This window comes from Camarhynchus parvulus, chromosome 11 (assembly GCF_901933205.1).
Source record: "Camarhynchus parvulus chromosome 11, STF_HiC, whole genome shotgun sequence".
NCBI classification, from domain to species: domain Eukaryota; kingdom Metazoa; phylum Chordata; class Aves; order Passeriformes; family Thraupidae; genus Camarhynchus; species Camarhynchus parvulus.
This window is the reverse complement of record NC_044581.1, coordinates 18,148,917-18,163,689: the sequence shown is the minus strand read 5'-3', so window position 1 is coordinate 18,163,689 and position 14,773 is coordinate 18,148,917. Positions and strand designations below refer to the sequence as shown.

At 40.7% G+C, this 14,773-nt stretch overlaps 1 protein-coding gene across 1 annotated transcript in view; it reads left to right on the top strand.

The window, feature by feature from the left end:
- Positions 1-14,085, top strand: part of CDH11 (cadherin 11) — an 81,369-nt gene extending 67,284 nt beyond the window's left edge. The window contains exons 7-13 of the mRNA XM_030956050.1: positions 314-501; positions 1,970-2,223; positions 3,437-3,573; positions 3,757-3,878; positions 4,777-4,894; positions 10,604-10,855; positions 12,172-14,085. Of these exons, the coding sequence (XP_030811910.1) occupies positions 314-501; positions 1,970-2,223; positions 3,437-3,573; positions 3,757-3,878; positions 4,777-4,894; positions 10,604-10,855; positions 12,172-12,668 (1,568 nt within the window). The 3' untranslated portion in view covers positions 12,669-14,085. The remainder of the gene's footprint in view (positions 1-313; positions 502-1,969; positions 2,224-3,436; positions 3,574-3,756; positions 3,879-4,776; positions 4,895-10,603; positions 10,856-12,171) is intronic.
- The last annotated feature ends 688 nt before the right edge of the window (positions 14,086-14,773 follow it).

Sequence of the window (14,773 nt, the reverse complement as noted above, 5' to 3'; positions counted from 1 at the left end):
GGTTGTCCTTTTAAGCCCCTCCCTGAGCAGAGGGGTAGCAGGGAGGAGGTCATGTTCTGCACATTATCCATGTGGGTTAAGGTTTCACAACTGACTTGCTGCTCAAAGCTCTTCAGAACAGAACAGAACAGAACAGAACAGAACAGAACAGAACAGAACAGAACAGAACAGAACAGAACATTCCTTCACGGGGGTGACAATGCCAAAAATCGCTGTGTTTATTGGAACTCCCAAGTTCAAAGAGCAAGCACACAAGTGGGGAGCACCTGCTCACTAGGGCACATGCCTGTTCTCCCTGTTCTCCCTGGCCCAGGTGTGTACCAGATGTCGGTGTCGGAAGCAGCTGTCCCAGGAGAGGAAGTGGGGAGAGTGAAGGCCAAAGATCCCGACATTGGGGAGAATGGCTTGGTGGCTTACAGCATCATCGATGGAGATGGCATGGACATGTTTGAAATCACCACAGATTATGAGACTCAGGAAGGGGTTGTGAAGCTTAAGAAGGTGAGTGATGCCTACTGCTATGTAGTGGTTTTTGTTGCTGACAGAATATTTGGTAATAATGGATTACCATGTAAGCTAAAATATTACTAAATGCAAATTTCACTTAATTAATTTTTAAAGGTGTGATTAACTCTTAATATTCCATTTCCCCATTAGCTGAATTGGAATGGAAGAAAATAACCAAGAAGAGTTACATAAATACTGTACAGTGGATTAATTGCACAAACTAAATGAATTCATAATAAAAAATCACGGTAAAATACAATGCCATCAGCTTCATTGTTAATGAAGTTTTGCCTAGTGCTGATAAGTAGCAGACATTCACTGTTGCTTTATGTTCAGTCTGAAAAGCCTCATACCCTATAGTTTGAATTCTTCAGCTGTGCATTGTCCACAATAGTGTTCTGAAGGAGTCACAGGCTATGGGAAAAGCAGCAGAGGGGATTTCACACACAGCCTGTCAGTGGGAGCTTTGAAAGCATTATCAAATTAATTTTAAATTGCAAATTACAGAACATACATCTTATTATTATGGAAGCATTATCATTTTGTCCTTTGTATCTTTGAGCTATTTATCTCTCTTGAAGATAATCAGAAATCAAAGGAGAAGGCCTGGTCGACTTCTGGTCAACCCTGCCCTGGCCTTTAGGGCAGACCATGAGGAAGGGACCCAGAGGTCTCCTCTGCTCAAAACTGCCCTGGTTTGATTTCTGTCTCTGTTCTAGAGGTGGGAGTGGATTTTTGTGTGTTTTGAAATGTGGGCGAGCTGTCACTCCACTCTACTGGTGTTAACATTGTGAATTGTGATTGGCACCTGTGTGATCATTTTGAGGTGCAACCCCACAGCTGCCTCATGCCAATGCAAGTACAGGGGTGCTGTGGCTTTGATCAGGCTCCCAAAAGGATTTGTCCCATGGGGCATTATTCCACCTCCCCTTTGGAAAGTGTCATGAGTTCTGTGCTGGAAAGAACTGCAGGTATGAAAGCACTCCAAACCATCTTCATATTTTCTCCACTACCTAAATAATTTAACTCATCAGTATGCTATCTCGTGGTGCACCCAGGAGCGCTTGAAACCACATCCACGTGGAATGCCTGCCAACCTGGATAAAGCCAGGCCTCTTGTGGGAGCCCCTTTCCCATCCCTTGCACTTTTGTGCTGCCTAGGAAGCTGGATGGATACAAAATTCACATTTCCAGTACAGATTATTTCCTTAGTGATACAGCAAGCAAAGACCAAGACCAAGACTCTGTGGTGATATTTTGAGTGCCTTTCTATGCTGCTCCATACATAGAATGTAGCTCCTTCCATTTGAGTCTTTATGTTTTTAAATACACACATTTCAGTCCAAGCTCGTTGACAGACGCTCACCTTTGTTTGATGTCATTGAACACGAGGGCGCTGCCTGCTGCTCTTACAGCCTGGTTTCCCTGACTCTGGAATGCACTGTCCTCTTGTTTCTCACAGACTTTAGATTATGAAACCAAAAAGTCCTACAGCCTGAAGGTGGAGGCAGCCAATGTCCACATTGACCCCAAGTTCATCAGCAATGGGCCCTTCAAGGACACGGTGACAGTGAAAATAGCAGTGGAAGATGCTGATGAGCCACCAGTGTTTTTGAAGCCAAGTTACATTTTTGAAGTACAGGAGAATGCAGCATCTGGTACTGTGGTTGGAAAAGTACATGCCAAAGACCCGGATGCTGCCAACAGTGCTATAAGGTTTGCTGGATTTCCTGTTTCCTTCTGAGCATTAGCTTGTGGAATTGTTAGGCGAGTTCTGAAGATAGCGTGACAGATCTACAGACAGATCTACAGATCTACCCAGAATATTGAAAGTTTAACCATCCAGCATTGTTTATGTGCCTGTTCCACAAGCTGCCAGTTTCTCAAAGCCTGTATCATACTATAACTATGTCTAATTCAAATATACTTAAGGGCATCTTTGGTAGACTCTATCCTAAATTAAATTTTCCACAAATATCTTGTGCTGTTATCACAGCATGGATTTTTCTCATCATATCAAAGTCTAAGACGTAGATTAGGGATTGGGCTGGGTAATTGTTAAGTGTTAATTATTAAAGACAAGCCCACACAGACCCCTGCTTTCTGCAGTTATGTTGGATCGTCTTGGAATCACAGACTCATGGAATGGTTTGGGATGGAAGGATCTTAAAATTCATCCATTTCCACCCCCTGCCATGGGCAGGGACACCTTCCACTGTCCCAGGCTGCTCCAAGCCCCAGTGTCCAGCCTGGCCTTGGGCACTGCCAGGGATCCAGGGGCAGCCCCAGCTGCTCTGGGCACCCTGTGCCAGGGCCTGCCCACCCTTATAGTAAAGAACTCTTATATTATAATAGCTTTCTATTAATTTAATTTTATTTGTCATGTTCCCAGTGTAACTTAAATTATGAAAACCTCTTTTGTGTGTATACTTAACATTTCAAAGAATTTTAACATGAAGTTATGAAAGTCAGAGTTGTATGAAGCTGTACAAATGTGCAGAGAGTGGATAATAGCTGATAAATTGGTATGATCAATTAATATTCCAAGTAAACCAAAGATTGGAAGACTTAAAAGATCATCAAGATTAATATGAAACAGAAGAGAAAAAATATCTCAGTAGATATTTTTATCATGTTTTATAAGAGAAGAAAATAAAGAATATATTCGAGCTTTGATATAGAGACTTCAAAGACCAGCATTTTCGCTTATTACAAACATTCTAATGTACTGTTTTTCTAAATGTAGAAACCAACCAGGTGATTCTCCTTTTAAAAGAACACGTATCATCCTTTTGACAACGATGTTGAGGACAACAATAGGTGTACTACTTACAATTATTTAGAAATAATAATTATATAGAACAAATCTGGATGCATGAAACTCCTAAGTCCTTCTTTTCTCTAATTACCGGCTTTCAATCTTCTTTAGATATTCAATTGATCGACACACCGACCTTGAAAGATATTTTGTTATTAATGCAGAAGATGGCAATATCAAGACAATAAAGACTTTGGATAGGGAAGAAATGGCTTGGCATAATATCTCTGTCTTTGCAGTTGAAGTCCGTGAGTATTTCACTGGGGTGTTTGAGAATCAGTGGTACGAATCTGTAATCCTCCAGTTGTCTCAGTTTGATAAACTGCAAGAAATCTCAGCATATTTGATATTTCCTTGGATGCAGCTGGGAATTTGTTTGTTTTGAGGGGTTTTCCTGCTTCTGTCTCATCTCAGTGTTGCCTCTCTCTCAGACAAACAGCACCAGGAAGCCAAAGTTCCCGTTGCAATCAAGGTCGTTGATGTCAATGACAACGCTCCCAAGTTTGCGGCTGCCTACGAAGCCTTCGTGTGTGAGAATGCCCGAAGCAACCAGGTATGGCCTGCCCAGCACCTCCTGTGCCCAGCACCTTCCTTGTTTTCACTACCTCCCTCTGCCCACCATCCTCCCCTGCCCCACCTTCCCTGTGCCCGCCATCCTCCTGTTCCAGCTACCTTCCTGTACCCACCACCTTCCTTGTTCCCCCCACCTCCCTGCACACACAGCTCTTCCCTCGGGCATTAGCCCGGGTTTGTCCTGTCAGCTCCAATGAGAGGGAATAAATGAACATTTGTTTTGAGGTTTTGACCAGAAAGCCTTGAGCACCCAGAAAGGCATGTTATTTCTGAACTGCTATCAGCAATTATCCAGTGCTTTGTGTATGGAGTGGGATTGGTGTTGCCTGGGAGTACCCACCGGCACAGGGCCAGTGGAGCTGGGGGCAGCTTTCCCAGTTGTGAGACTGGTTTGGATATTACAGAAATGGTCAGTGTCTTATGGGAAGAATCACAGTGCAGTGCCTGTAGAGTCTAGCCAGCAATTTGTTCCTGGCAATCTGTGAGGAAGAGGGGTTAGGATCATAGAGAAATACAGTTCTGCACATGATCTGTGCCTCTGCAGTCAGCGTAGAAGCTTAAAAGAGACTTTTGCAGCTGCTGAGTTTTGTGCAGAATTTTATTTAATCTGTTGTATTACTATTAACACATATTTGTGTATAAGAATGTTGAAGATATGTGCTTTTACAGCTGTAATTCTGGGGTGGTTAATGCAATAGTAATTAAAGATTGCATGTTGTAGTTTGGAAACAGCTCTGTGTTTCTAATTGCTTATATTTGAATTTGAGGGGGGTTCTTCTACTTTACAATTCTTACTCAAGGGCTGTCTCAGAATGCTGCCTGTATGTGATGTACCCAGAGAAGGAGCTGTTTGTTTATGGAGTGCTTTTCTTTTACAGCAATTTATCACAATTAGTGCTGATGACAAGGATGACTCGGCCAATGGACCAAGATTTATCTTCAGTTTACCACCTGAAATTATTCATAATCCAAATTTTACCCTCAGAGACAACAGAGGTTTGTGTGAAGATTCCCACTCTACCAGAATCCAAAGAAATGACAAAGTAGAACTAATGGCCAATGTAATGTCGTGTAACAGCATTGTCATTAACTTTGGCAGAGTGTCTTTCTCCAAGATTTAGGGGAGGAAAGCAAAATCATACAGCTGAGATGCAAGGATGTTCTTGGGAAAGTGGGATGTTTGTTAACTCACTTGAATTTTCTTGAATGCATATTATAAATTACATAATAATACCCATCAGGAAGAATCCACTGCCATTTTATCTCCCAGGAAGAGAATAAAAACACTGCCAAACACTCAGTAAATGGAATTGGCAGATCTCCTTGAATGAGACAAACCTAAAATTAGCTGAGACAGCATAAATTATTAGGCTGCTTGTATTTGTTCACCACTGTGCCTGCCAGCTTTTGTAAATTATGGATCACAAGAGACATGGGCTAGATTCCCAATGGAATCAAAGCATTGCCCAGTGCAGGAAATGAAACAGGGATTTGTGCTGTGGAACATACCTGTGCTGGCTGTCTCAGGATCTGCATATCCTGATCCCTTTGTCAGTTTCATATTCACAAAATAAAGTAGAGCTTTGCATTCAGATTGATGGTGAGATGTAAGAAATTTGTAAGCAAAAATCGTCAGGCCTGGGTGAGTGTCAAAATTCAATTGATCACAACATAATAACATCAGTAACCTGAACTTGCCAGAGGCTGAGGGAGCCAGAGGAAGTGGGCAAACTGAAAAAAAAAAGACAGGTTTGGCCATTATATGTATTTATTCCATTTATTTAATTATATTCTGATTTTTTTTTTCACTTTCAAATGTTCATTTTTTATTTCCCTTCACAGGGAAAAAAACTGTTTCAGCTTGTAAGGGATTGGTTTTGATTAGCAAGCTTTAATGTTTGAAGGAAACTTGACTGTTTTCTGAAAAGTAAAACTTGGTCGAACTGGCTTAAATAATGAATCCAAGAATGCCAGAAATACAAAAGGCAACACAATCCAGATACAAGATTTCAGTAAAAACTGCTCTGTTGAGGCACACTTTATATCCCTCTCCTCATCTGAAGGGAGTGTAATTATCATCAGAGTTCCCAAACAAAATCTCTGTTATTCCTGACTGATCAAAGTAATACTGTTGCCTGGTGCTTGACACTTGTACATACATAAGCAATTCATAAAGGAGCCAGTGCAGGGCATATATTTATTCCCTTTAAAGTAGTAAAACATAAGTTTTGAAAAATTCATGGGTGTATTTTTAGAAACGAGTAAATAAGCATGTATTCTTTGCTTGAGACCCAGAGGCCAAGTTTTGCTATGAAATACGTTTTATGGTCACCACATCAAACTGAAATTAGATTAGATTTTATAATCTAGCAGAGGAAGCGCAGCTCAGAGTGGAGATACTCTGAGTGGTATTATGGTTCCTGACTCCAGCCAATCCCACTCATCCTTCATTTCCATATGCAACAAAATTTGTTACTGACAAAATTAACTCAGATAAAATGTGTTGTAGTTGAAATTATGATGTCAGTTTAATGTAAGGTTTCTACCTGACAATAATGCAAAAGGTTATTTCAAGAAGATAGTATTAAGGGATTGAATCTTCCCATATAATTTTCTTTTTGGGAAATGAATAGTCTGAGGAAATTCATTCATTTCCATCCTTTCTTTCCCTCATTTTGTTCAATCTTCAGTGCAATTATGTTATTAATTTACATATTCTTGTGAGTTTTTTAAAGTAAGTTATACTAGAACAAAGTAAAAAAGTTAAAATTCTGTGTACTCCCATATAAAAAAACTTATTAGGGAGAATGTGTTACCATTTGCAAGTCAAATAATGTCCATGGTCATTCAAAGTTGTTTTTTCAGTTATAAGTCAGAGTATTCTATAAGCTATGCCACAGCTTTCAGAGGGAATTGCTACTTTCAGAGAAAAATGGCTTTATTAACTGTGGAGAACAGTTAATGAAAACTCCAGTGTTTGGGCCTATTACAGAACTTTAAAGTGCATACAGTCTCATAATTATCATTTAATAGAGTTTCTTTTTACCAGCTCCTGAAAGTAATCACATATTGCAGTAATCCTAAAAAGCATAATCACGTTCTACATCCTATTAATAGCCCACTGTGTTACCAAGTCTTCAGTTGAGCCCATCTCCCATAGAAAACATGAGATAATGGCTTAGCCCACGCTGGGATAAAACACAGAATTACTTTTGCACTGTTTCCTTATATTATAGCTCATAAACAAACAGCACTGTCTGCCTGGGCTCTGCTCAGTTCCGCTCCTGCTGAATTCAGGCCTTCAAAACAGCAGCAGAGGCTCGTGGCACTTCACAGCAGAGGCAGATTTTGAGTAAATGGATTTCCTGCTTTTGACCCTGCTGGGTCCTGTGCTGAGATGCCCTTTCCTTGGGCTCCCTCAGCACGGCATTACTGGAATGGCTGCAGTCCCAAATTCACAAGTTAGAGCTTTACAGAGCCCGAAATTAAACTTGTGAGCCCCTGAAAATCAGTGACCAGAGTCCACTCTTTAAATTCAAACATGTGCTTCACACTTTTTCAACAAGAAAATTTTGAAACACACAATCAAGTCACAGAATCTTGTCATGGATTATCCAGAGTGATTGCCACTCCTGGTAAGGTAAGGATTTTAGACAGCTGGACCCCTGAAATTGTTTCATTTTCTGGCTGAACCAGCACTCACACCTGATATAGGTGATAAAGTTCACACTGCAGTCAGCTCCTGTAATCTAGAATCCTCCTTACACAATCTATGTGTTAACAAGCCCCAAGAACTGAGCTACATTTGCCTATGCACACAGGTAAAATTGGAAATCATCAATAAGATCACCAGAGAAAAAGACAAAAATCAAAGGTCAGGGAGCTCAGTATAAGTATCACCAAAAAATAATGCAATTTTAGCTTCTAATTGTGAAGATTTCATGGAGAGCCCAGGGAATCTTCACTTGCAACATCTTTGGATATTGGATAGCCAACACAATAATAGCTGGAAAAATGTGATATATTTTGGGAATGTCCTTGAGATGACTGTTCTTTTCCTTCTTGTGTTAACCCCCATTGTGTTAATTAGGACTGACAGTCAAGTAGCTCCCATATGTGTTAAGTAATAGTTTTAAGCTGGTATTGACATTTAACTTCTATTGGCTTAAAAAATGCTATTTTACCAGGATTATAGTTCTACTCCTGGGCCCTGAAAATAATAAAAAGGCAAGGATGAGAATATTAGCTAGGATTATATGTTATCTTTTATGTAGGTAAGAAAGGGTTTTTTTTCCTATAATGGATATTATGTTTCTTCTAAATGTGAGAAGTGAACATAAACAGTAAAAGTTTAAAAAATTACCTTTTAGGCTTGATGTATTGTAGTCCTTTTTAAACTTTAGTCAGGCAGATTGATTGGATTTTTCTTTTTAAAAATTTATGTTAAACCAAAAATCACTTCCCCTTAAAACAGATAAATCAGCCATTGGATCAAAATCAGTTTTGTTTAGTGTAAGTGACTGCAGTGGACCAGGCCAGTCTGCATAACGGCTAAATAATTTGCCATCCTTTTCATATTTTAAATTAGGAATACTATTTCAGCCAACAAAAGGTAAGAAAAATAAAATATATGATAAAAAAATGCATAGCCAAAGACTATATATACTAATATATGGCATTGTCATTGCTTACACATTGCCTTGGCAACCTCGAGGCAGCTGTAGCTCACCCCCTGTACCTCAGCCCCCTGTTATTAGTTCAAGTTAGTTGATAGGTTAATAGATATTAGATGTTGCATTCCTGTTTGTACCAAATTGTTATGAGCCCATTAAAGTCCTAAAATAAGGCTTTTGTCATGCAGACATTGATATCACCAAGGTCCTGTAAAAAATTGTGCCTCAAATTTAGATGGTGCATGTAAACATTCAGGAGATTAGGAGGACTCAGAGGGAGAAAAAAGAGACCTCCAACAGTCACAAGTAATAAACAATCAGATCTTTATCAGCGTCTCTGTCCTTAGCAAATGTGACATTGTGCAAAGGAGAAGTTAATAAGCTCCTTTCTACCCAGTTGTTGTTTTTGTGAGACTCAACACCAAAAAGGAACAGTTGTGTCAAGCCCAGGTGGCCATTCAGGGCACCAGGCGTGCAGGACAGGGGCAGATATGGGGGCTGGATTCATTTGCTGTGTAACAAACAGCTCCTACCTTAAATATTCATCCTTTCTGGTGAAGTTTCTGGGAGAGCCAAGCAGTGCAATCTTCCTCATCCCATAGATTGACCAAATTTGGGGGCAGTTTCAGACCTTGTCCTACATCAGGGGTACTGCCTGCAAGGGTGGTTAATGCAAGGCAAGAACACTTCTCTTCAGGTATAATTTATTCACAGATTTCCATGGAAATCACAGTGATTAGATCATTAGGAGAGGTTTTATGGTTTGCATTATTAAATTCTGGGATTTATGCTGACTCTTCAACAGGAAAACGATTAATCTGCAGAAGCCTGAAGCAGCAGTAAAGTGGGTACCTTTGGAGGTGAACAGCCCTCCCTCAGAAGATAAAAGAACTGCTCTTTTTCCCCTCCTCTTCTGTTATACAGTGAAAAATAAAGAACATAGCAAGCCAGGAAAGGTTGTAAGGAATAAATCTTCAATATAAACTGGCTTTTGAAGGTCTGAAAACCATGGATGTGATTGCTTCACTTTATTTACTTTGGGATGTTTACAACTGTTATAAACTTTGGTGTAGGCTGAGCTGAGAGACAGAGGAGGGGCACAACAAGGGAGCCCTGTTGGTGTTCTGCTGAGAGCAGGAAGCACAGGCTGCCTCAGCCCAGGGTGTCATCTCACACTGTCCCCTTTCCAAGGCTCTGGCCAGAGGAAGTATGCAGGACAATCCAAAATGTCGTGCACCATGGCAGGTCACCTCTAGTGAGGGCAATGGGAATAGAGTTACAGAAATACTGCCAGGAGTTGGACTCATGGATCCCTGTGGGTCCCTTCCAACTCAGGGCATTTTTGAGTCTGTGATTCAACTCTTCCTCACATCCACATGATTCAAAATGTGACCAGACATACTGTGCATGTATGATCAAGCTCTCTGAATTCTGGCTTTGGAAGTTTGGGTGAAAACCAGATTCTGATAAAACACTATTACCTTCAGCATTTCTTACTGAAAAAACAAGGCTCAAATTTGCTCATACACAGCAAATATTGGCTTTTGTTACAGTGGGAGTCTCGTTATCAGAGCCCATTTGGGGACAGCATCTACCACGCTTTTAGATATGACTCCAAGAACACATAAGGTAGACACGAGTTTTACCCCTCCATTGGAAGCTTTAATTCTGGAGAGACACTAAAACCAGATCAGACAGCAAGAAGAAGGTCCAGCCATTTGGTTAGTTGAAAAAATATTGTGAATTTCTCAGAAAGTTACAGATACTAAAAGGTGCTATCAGACAGAGATTATCTGTGTTGCTTGTGTTAATTAAAGAATTAAAGCTGAGTGTGGTGCTATATGAATTAAATGCAATCTGTAATTGCTCTTAGGTCATTACAAAGGCAGCACTTTCTACTGGTTTATTGTAGAAATGACGCTAAAGCCCCAGAAAATTGAGAGCCTTTGCAGAGAGATAATTTCCTTTTCAGTATTGGCTAAGAGGATGACTATGGAAGAATTAACAATGATCCTCTCTCTTCTTCGACCAGATAACACAGCGAGTGTGCTGGTCAGACGGGAAGGGTTCAGTCGGCAGAAGCAGGATTTGTACCTCCTCCCCATCGTCATCAGCGACGGCGGCGTGCCCCCGCTGAGCAGCACCAACACGCTGAGCATCCGCGTGTGCGGCTGCGATGGCAGCGGCTCGCTGCTCTCCTGCAACGCCGAGGCCTACGTGCTCAACGCGGGGCTCAGCACCGGCGCCCTCATCGCCATCCTGGCCTGCATCGTCATTCTCCTAGGTGAAAAATGCTCCTTCCATGCTGCTGCTCTGGGCTTAAAAAAGTAATCCTGCCCTCAGCTCTAGGATGGAGAAATGAATCTGAATTTTTTAGGTTTTATTTTTGTAGGGAGTGCTGATCTGCCTGACTGTGAAAGGCTTTGGGGTCAGCTCAGTGTGGCCTTGCAGGGCCTGAAGGAGCTGCAGGAAAGATGGAGAGAGACAATTGACAAGGGCTGGAGGGACAGGAGCCAGGGAATGGCTCCCACTGCCATAGGGCAGGGCTGGATGGGATCTTGGGAATGAGGAATTGTTCCCTGGCAGGGTGGGCAGGCCCTGGCACAGGGTGCCCAGAGCAGCTGGGGCTGCCCCTGCATCCCTGGCAGTGCCCAAGGCCAGGCTGGACACTGGGGCTTGGAGCAGCCTGGGACCATGGAAGGCCCTTGGCAGCAGGTGGCACTGGGTGAGCTTTATGGTCTCTTCCATCCTAAGCCATTCTGGGCTCCTGTGATATCTTCAATAGCAAACACCAATGGATTTGTGTAGATGTGCTCAGAGAATGTCCTCCCGTGGCCTAATGCCAGCTAATCAGGGACACTGCTTAAAGGACGTCATGACATACAGTTCTAAGTTTTGTGATCTTCCCTGGATGACAAGTTCCTTATTGAGGTCAGCCAGGATTAATGGCCCCTGACAGCTATTTCCCTCAAACCCATCTTGTGTTGAAACCAGATGAGTGGCTTGGAAGACCTGCTTTTAAGAAAGTGCTGCAAAATGTTTCCTGATGATTTGGAAAAAAATTACACAATATTTTCTAATTTCCCTGCAATATTTTATAGAGGTTCTTTTTTTTTCATATATTTTATTTTATAGAAATTTGAAGTGAGAATGCAAAACAAACACATCTTTCAAGGTGTTGCTTAAAAAAATTCCATTTTAAGGGAAATGACACACTGGAACTAGAGTTAAGCTTTGGGCATACAGGAGAGGATAAAGATTCCTCTTTGTTTTGTTGCCGATATTCATGTGCTTGGGCTGCTCAAAGGCACTGACACAGTATTCTGCAGCACTTGAGGTCCCACAAACACTTCCCTTGAATTAGTGTTGCAGTAATGAGCAATTAGTAAGAGCACTGGCATGCAGCTCAGACAGAAAGCCTCAGATCAGTGTGTTTAGTTCTGTGTACAAACATCTCTGCTTTTACCTAGCAAGGAGCACTAAAAATGGAGAAGTTTGCAACAATCCATCAGAAAAGCCAAGGGCTCAGGGATGCAATAATTACTTACAAAGGCGCTGCTGTTTGACAGTGCAGTCTAACCCATGTTTTGTTTTCCCCAGTCATCGTGGTGCTGTTTGTAACCCTGAAGAGGCAGAAGAAAGAGCCCCTGATCGTGTTTGAGGAGGAAGATGTGCGGGAGAACATCATCACGTACGATGACGAGGGCGGAGGCGAGGAGGACACGGAGGCGTTCGACATCGCCACGCTGCAGAACCCCGACGGCATCAACGGCTTCATGCCCCGCAAGGACATCAAGCCCGAGTACCAGTACCTGCCCAGGCCGGGGCTGCGGCCCGCGCCCAACAGCGTGGACGTGGATGATTTCATCAACACCAGGATACAGGAGGCTGACAACGACCCCACTGCCCCTCCCTATGACTCCATCCAGATCTATGGCTACGAGGGCAGGGGCTCCGTGGCTGGGTCCCTCAGCTCCTTGGAGTCAGCAACAACAGATTCTGACTTGGACTACGACTATCTACAAAACTGGGGACCTCGATTTAAGAAACTTGCAGACTTGTATGGCTCCAAAGACACTTTTGATGATGATTCTTAACAATAAAATTTAAGATTTGGCCTTAAGAACTGTGTCCGAAGTTCTGAAGAATCCAGAGGAAATGTAAGCAGGTATTTTTTTAAAAATCAAGAAAAATCTCATTTAAACATTTAAGTTTGACAGAGAGGATTCCTTTGATAAAAAAGGACATGAAAGTGGTAAATACTGTGAAGTACCTTTTCCTACAAAAGGCAAATCTGGAAGCTGGCTGCCAGCTTCACTGAAGGAAAAAACCCACTTAAGATATGCGAAATATTTAAATGAAGGAAAATGCTAAAAGCAAACCTACAAATAAGGGAAATCTTTTACGTGTTATGAACATCTAAATCTTTTATTTCAAAGAAGCTTCCACAAATTAGAAAAGATAACAGTTCTGAGCTGTAATTTCGCCTTAAACTATGGACACTCTATATGGTAGTGCATTTTTAAACTTGAAATATATAATATTCAGCCAGCTTAAACCCATATGATGTATGTACAGTACAATGTACAATTATTATGTCTCTTGAGCATCAAACTTGTTACTGCTGATTCTTGTAAATCTTTTTGCTTATTCTTTCATCTTAAACTAATATGTGCCAGATATAAAAACTCTGTCTTGTTCGGTGGGAGGCACCCTATTTCTATGTCATTTTTAATGTATCTATTTGTACAATTTTAAAATTCTTATTTTAGTATACATACAAATATCAGTATTCTGACATGTAAGAAATGTTACAGCATCACACTTATATTTTATGAACATTGTACTGTTGCTTTAATATGTGCTTCAATATAAGAAGCAGACTTTGAAATAAACTGATTCTTTTTTAATTCTTGTTCTGGTTATTAAGCATATTAGGAAAAACATAGTGTTTCTAATGTCCCATTTATAGTTCTGACTAATTTACTACAATTGTGACCTTTTAATAGCCTTATTTATTATGTATTTGTAGTTGGTTTGTTGCCTTGTTAAGTGATTATTTAAAAATCAAGTACATTTTACAAATGTTTTTAGATTAAAACAAATGTAACGTCTGGTGAACATTTTGTACCCTCTCTATCTACAGCTTGTGGCTGCTCCCAGAACACAGTAAGAATCATCATATAGTCCTACTGTGTTTTCTGGATTAAATTAAGTGTAATATTTTTCAATATTTCCCATGTAATAGCATTTATCTTATATCTTAGAGATTCCCGAGGCTTCAGGAGTGACTTTTTGGGTGGACAGGAGTACTCTGTGCTTACACTTTACTCCAGCCTTGTGAGTTTCTGTATCTGTGCTGAGCTTCTGCAGGTTCTAGAGACTGAAATCTGACCCAGTTTAGCTGTGACTTCCCTAAGGACTCTTCTACCTGAATTACCTTACCTGAGTAGTAATTAAGATCCTGGTACTCAATTCCATTTTTCCTTTGGCTTTTTTTTTTTTTTCTTTGGGGGGGGGGGGTGCGTGGTTTGTTTGGTTGGTTTTTTCTTCTAATTTCCAGTAGAATAGCATCATCTGCAGATAGGGAGACATTTTAATTTGTGATGACAGAAATACAGAATGCTTTCAGAATTGTTCTTTGTAATGCATGTTTTTAATCCAAAAAGGGATCTATAACTTTTTTTTTTTATTTTAAGTATTAGTTCGGAGGACACAAGGGATTGGGTTATGTTCTGCACATCAACATCTTCTGCATCTGTGTACAGCTGTATCTCTGCTGAATTTAATATAGTTGGCTGTTTAGGGTCAGAGATCAGCAGCTGCAATATGGGAAGAGGCAATAAATAAAAATTACCTACATTTTCCTACATTTGTTTTACAGACCCTGTCCTTCATTTGAAGTCAGGTACTAAACTACTTGATCTGAGAGGAAATCTGATTTGTTGGTGTGTTGCTTTTCTGAAGACCCCCCATATATGTAGTTAGATTAAAATTTAACTCCTTAAAATGATGACTGATGTTTCAGCTCTACATCCCTAACATATTCACTTGTCCCATTATATCCCTATGTTTTATAAGGCAGAGTTTGCTAAATTAGCAGGTTTGCTCTACAATGTTTATTGTAATATTTCACTTTATTATAGCTGTATGCATTCTATATAATTCTATAGCTTATTATTAACTTGGTTCAAATTTCTTT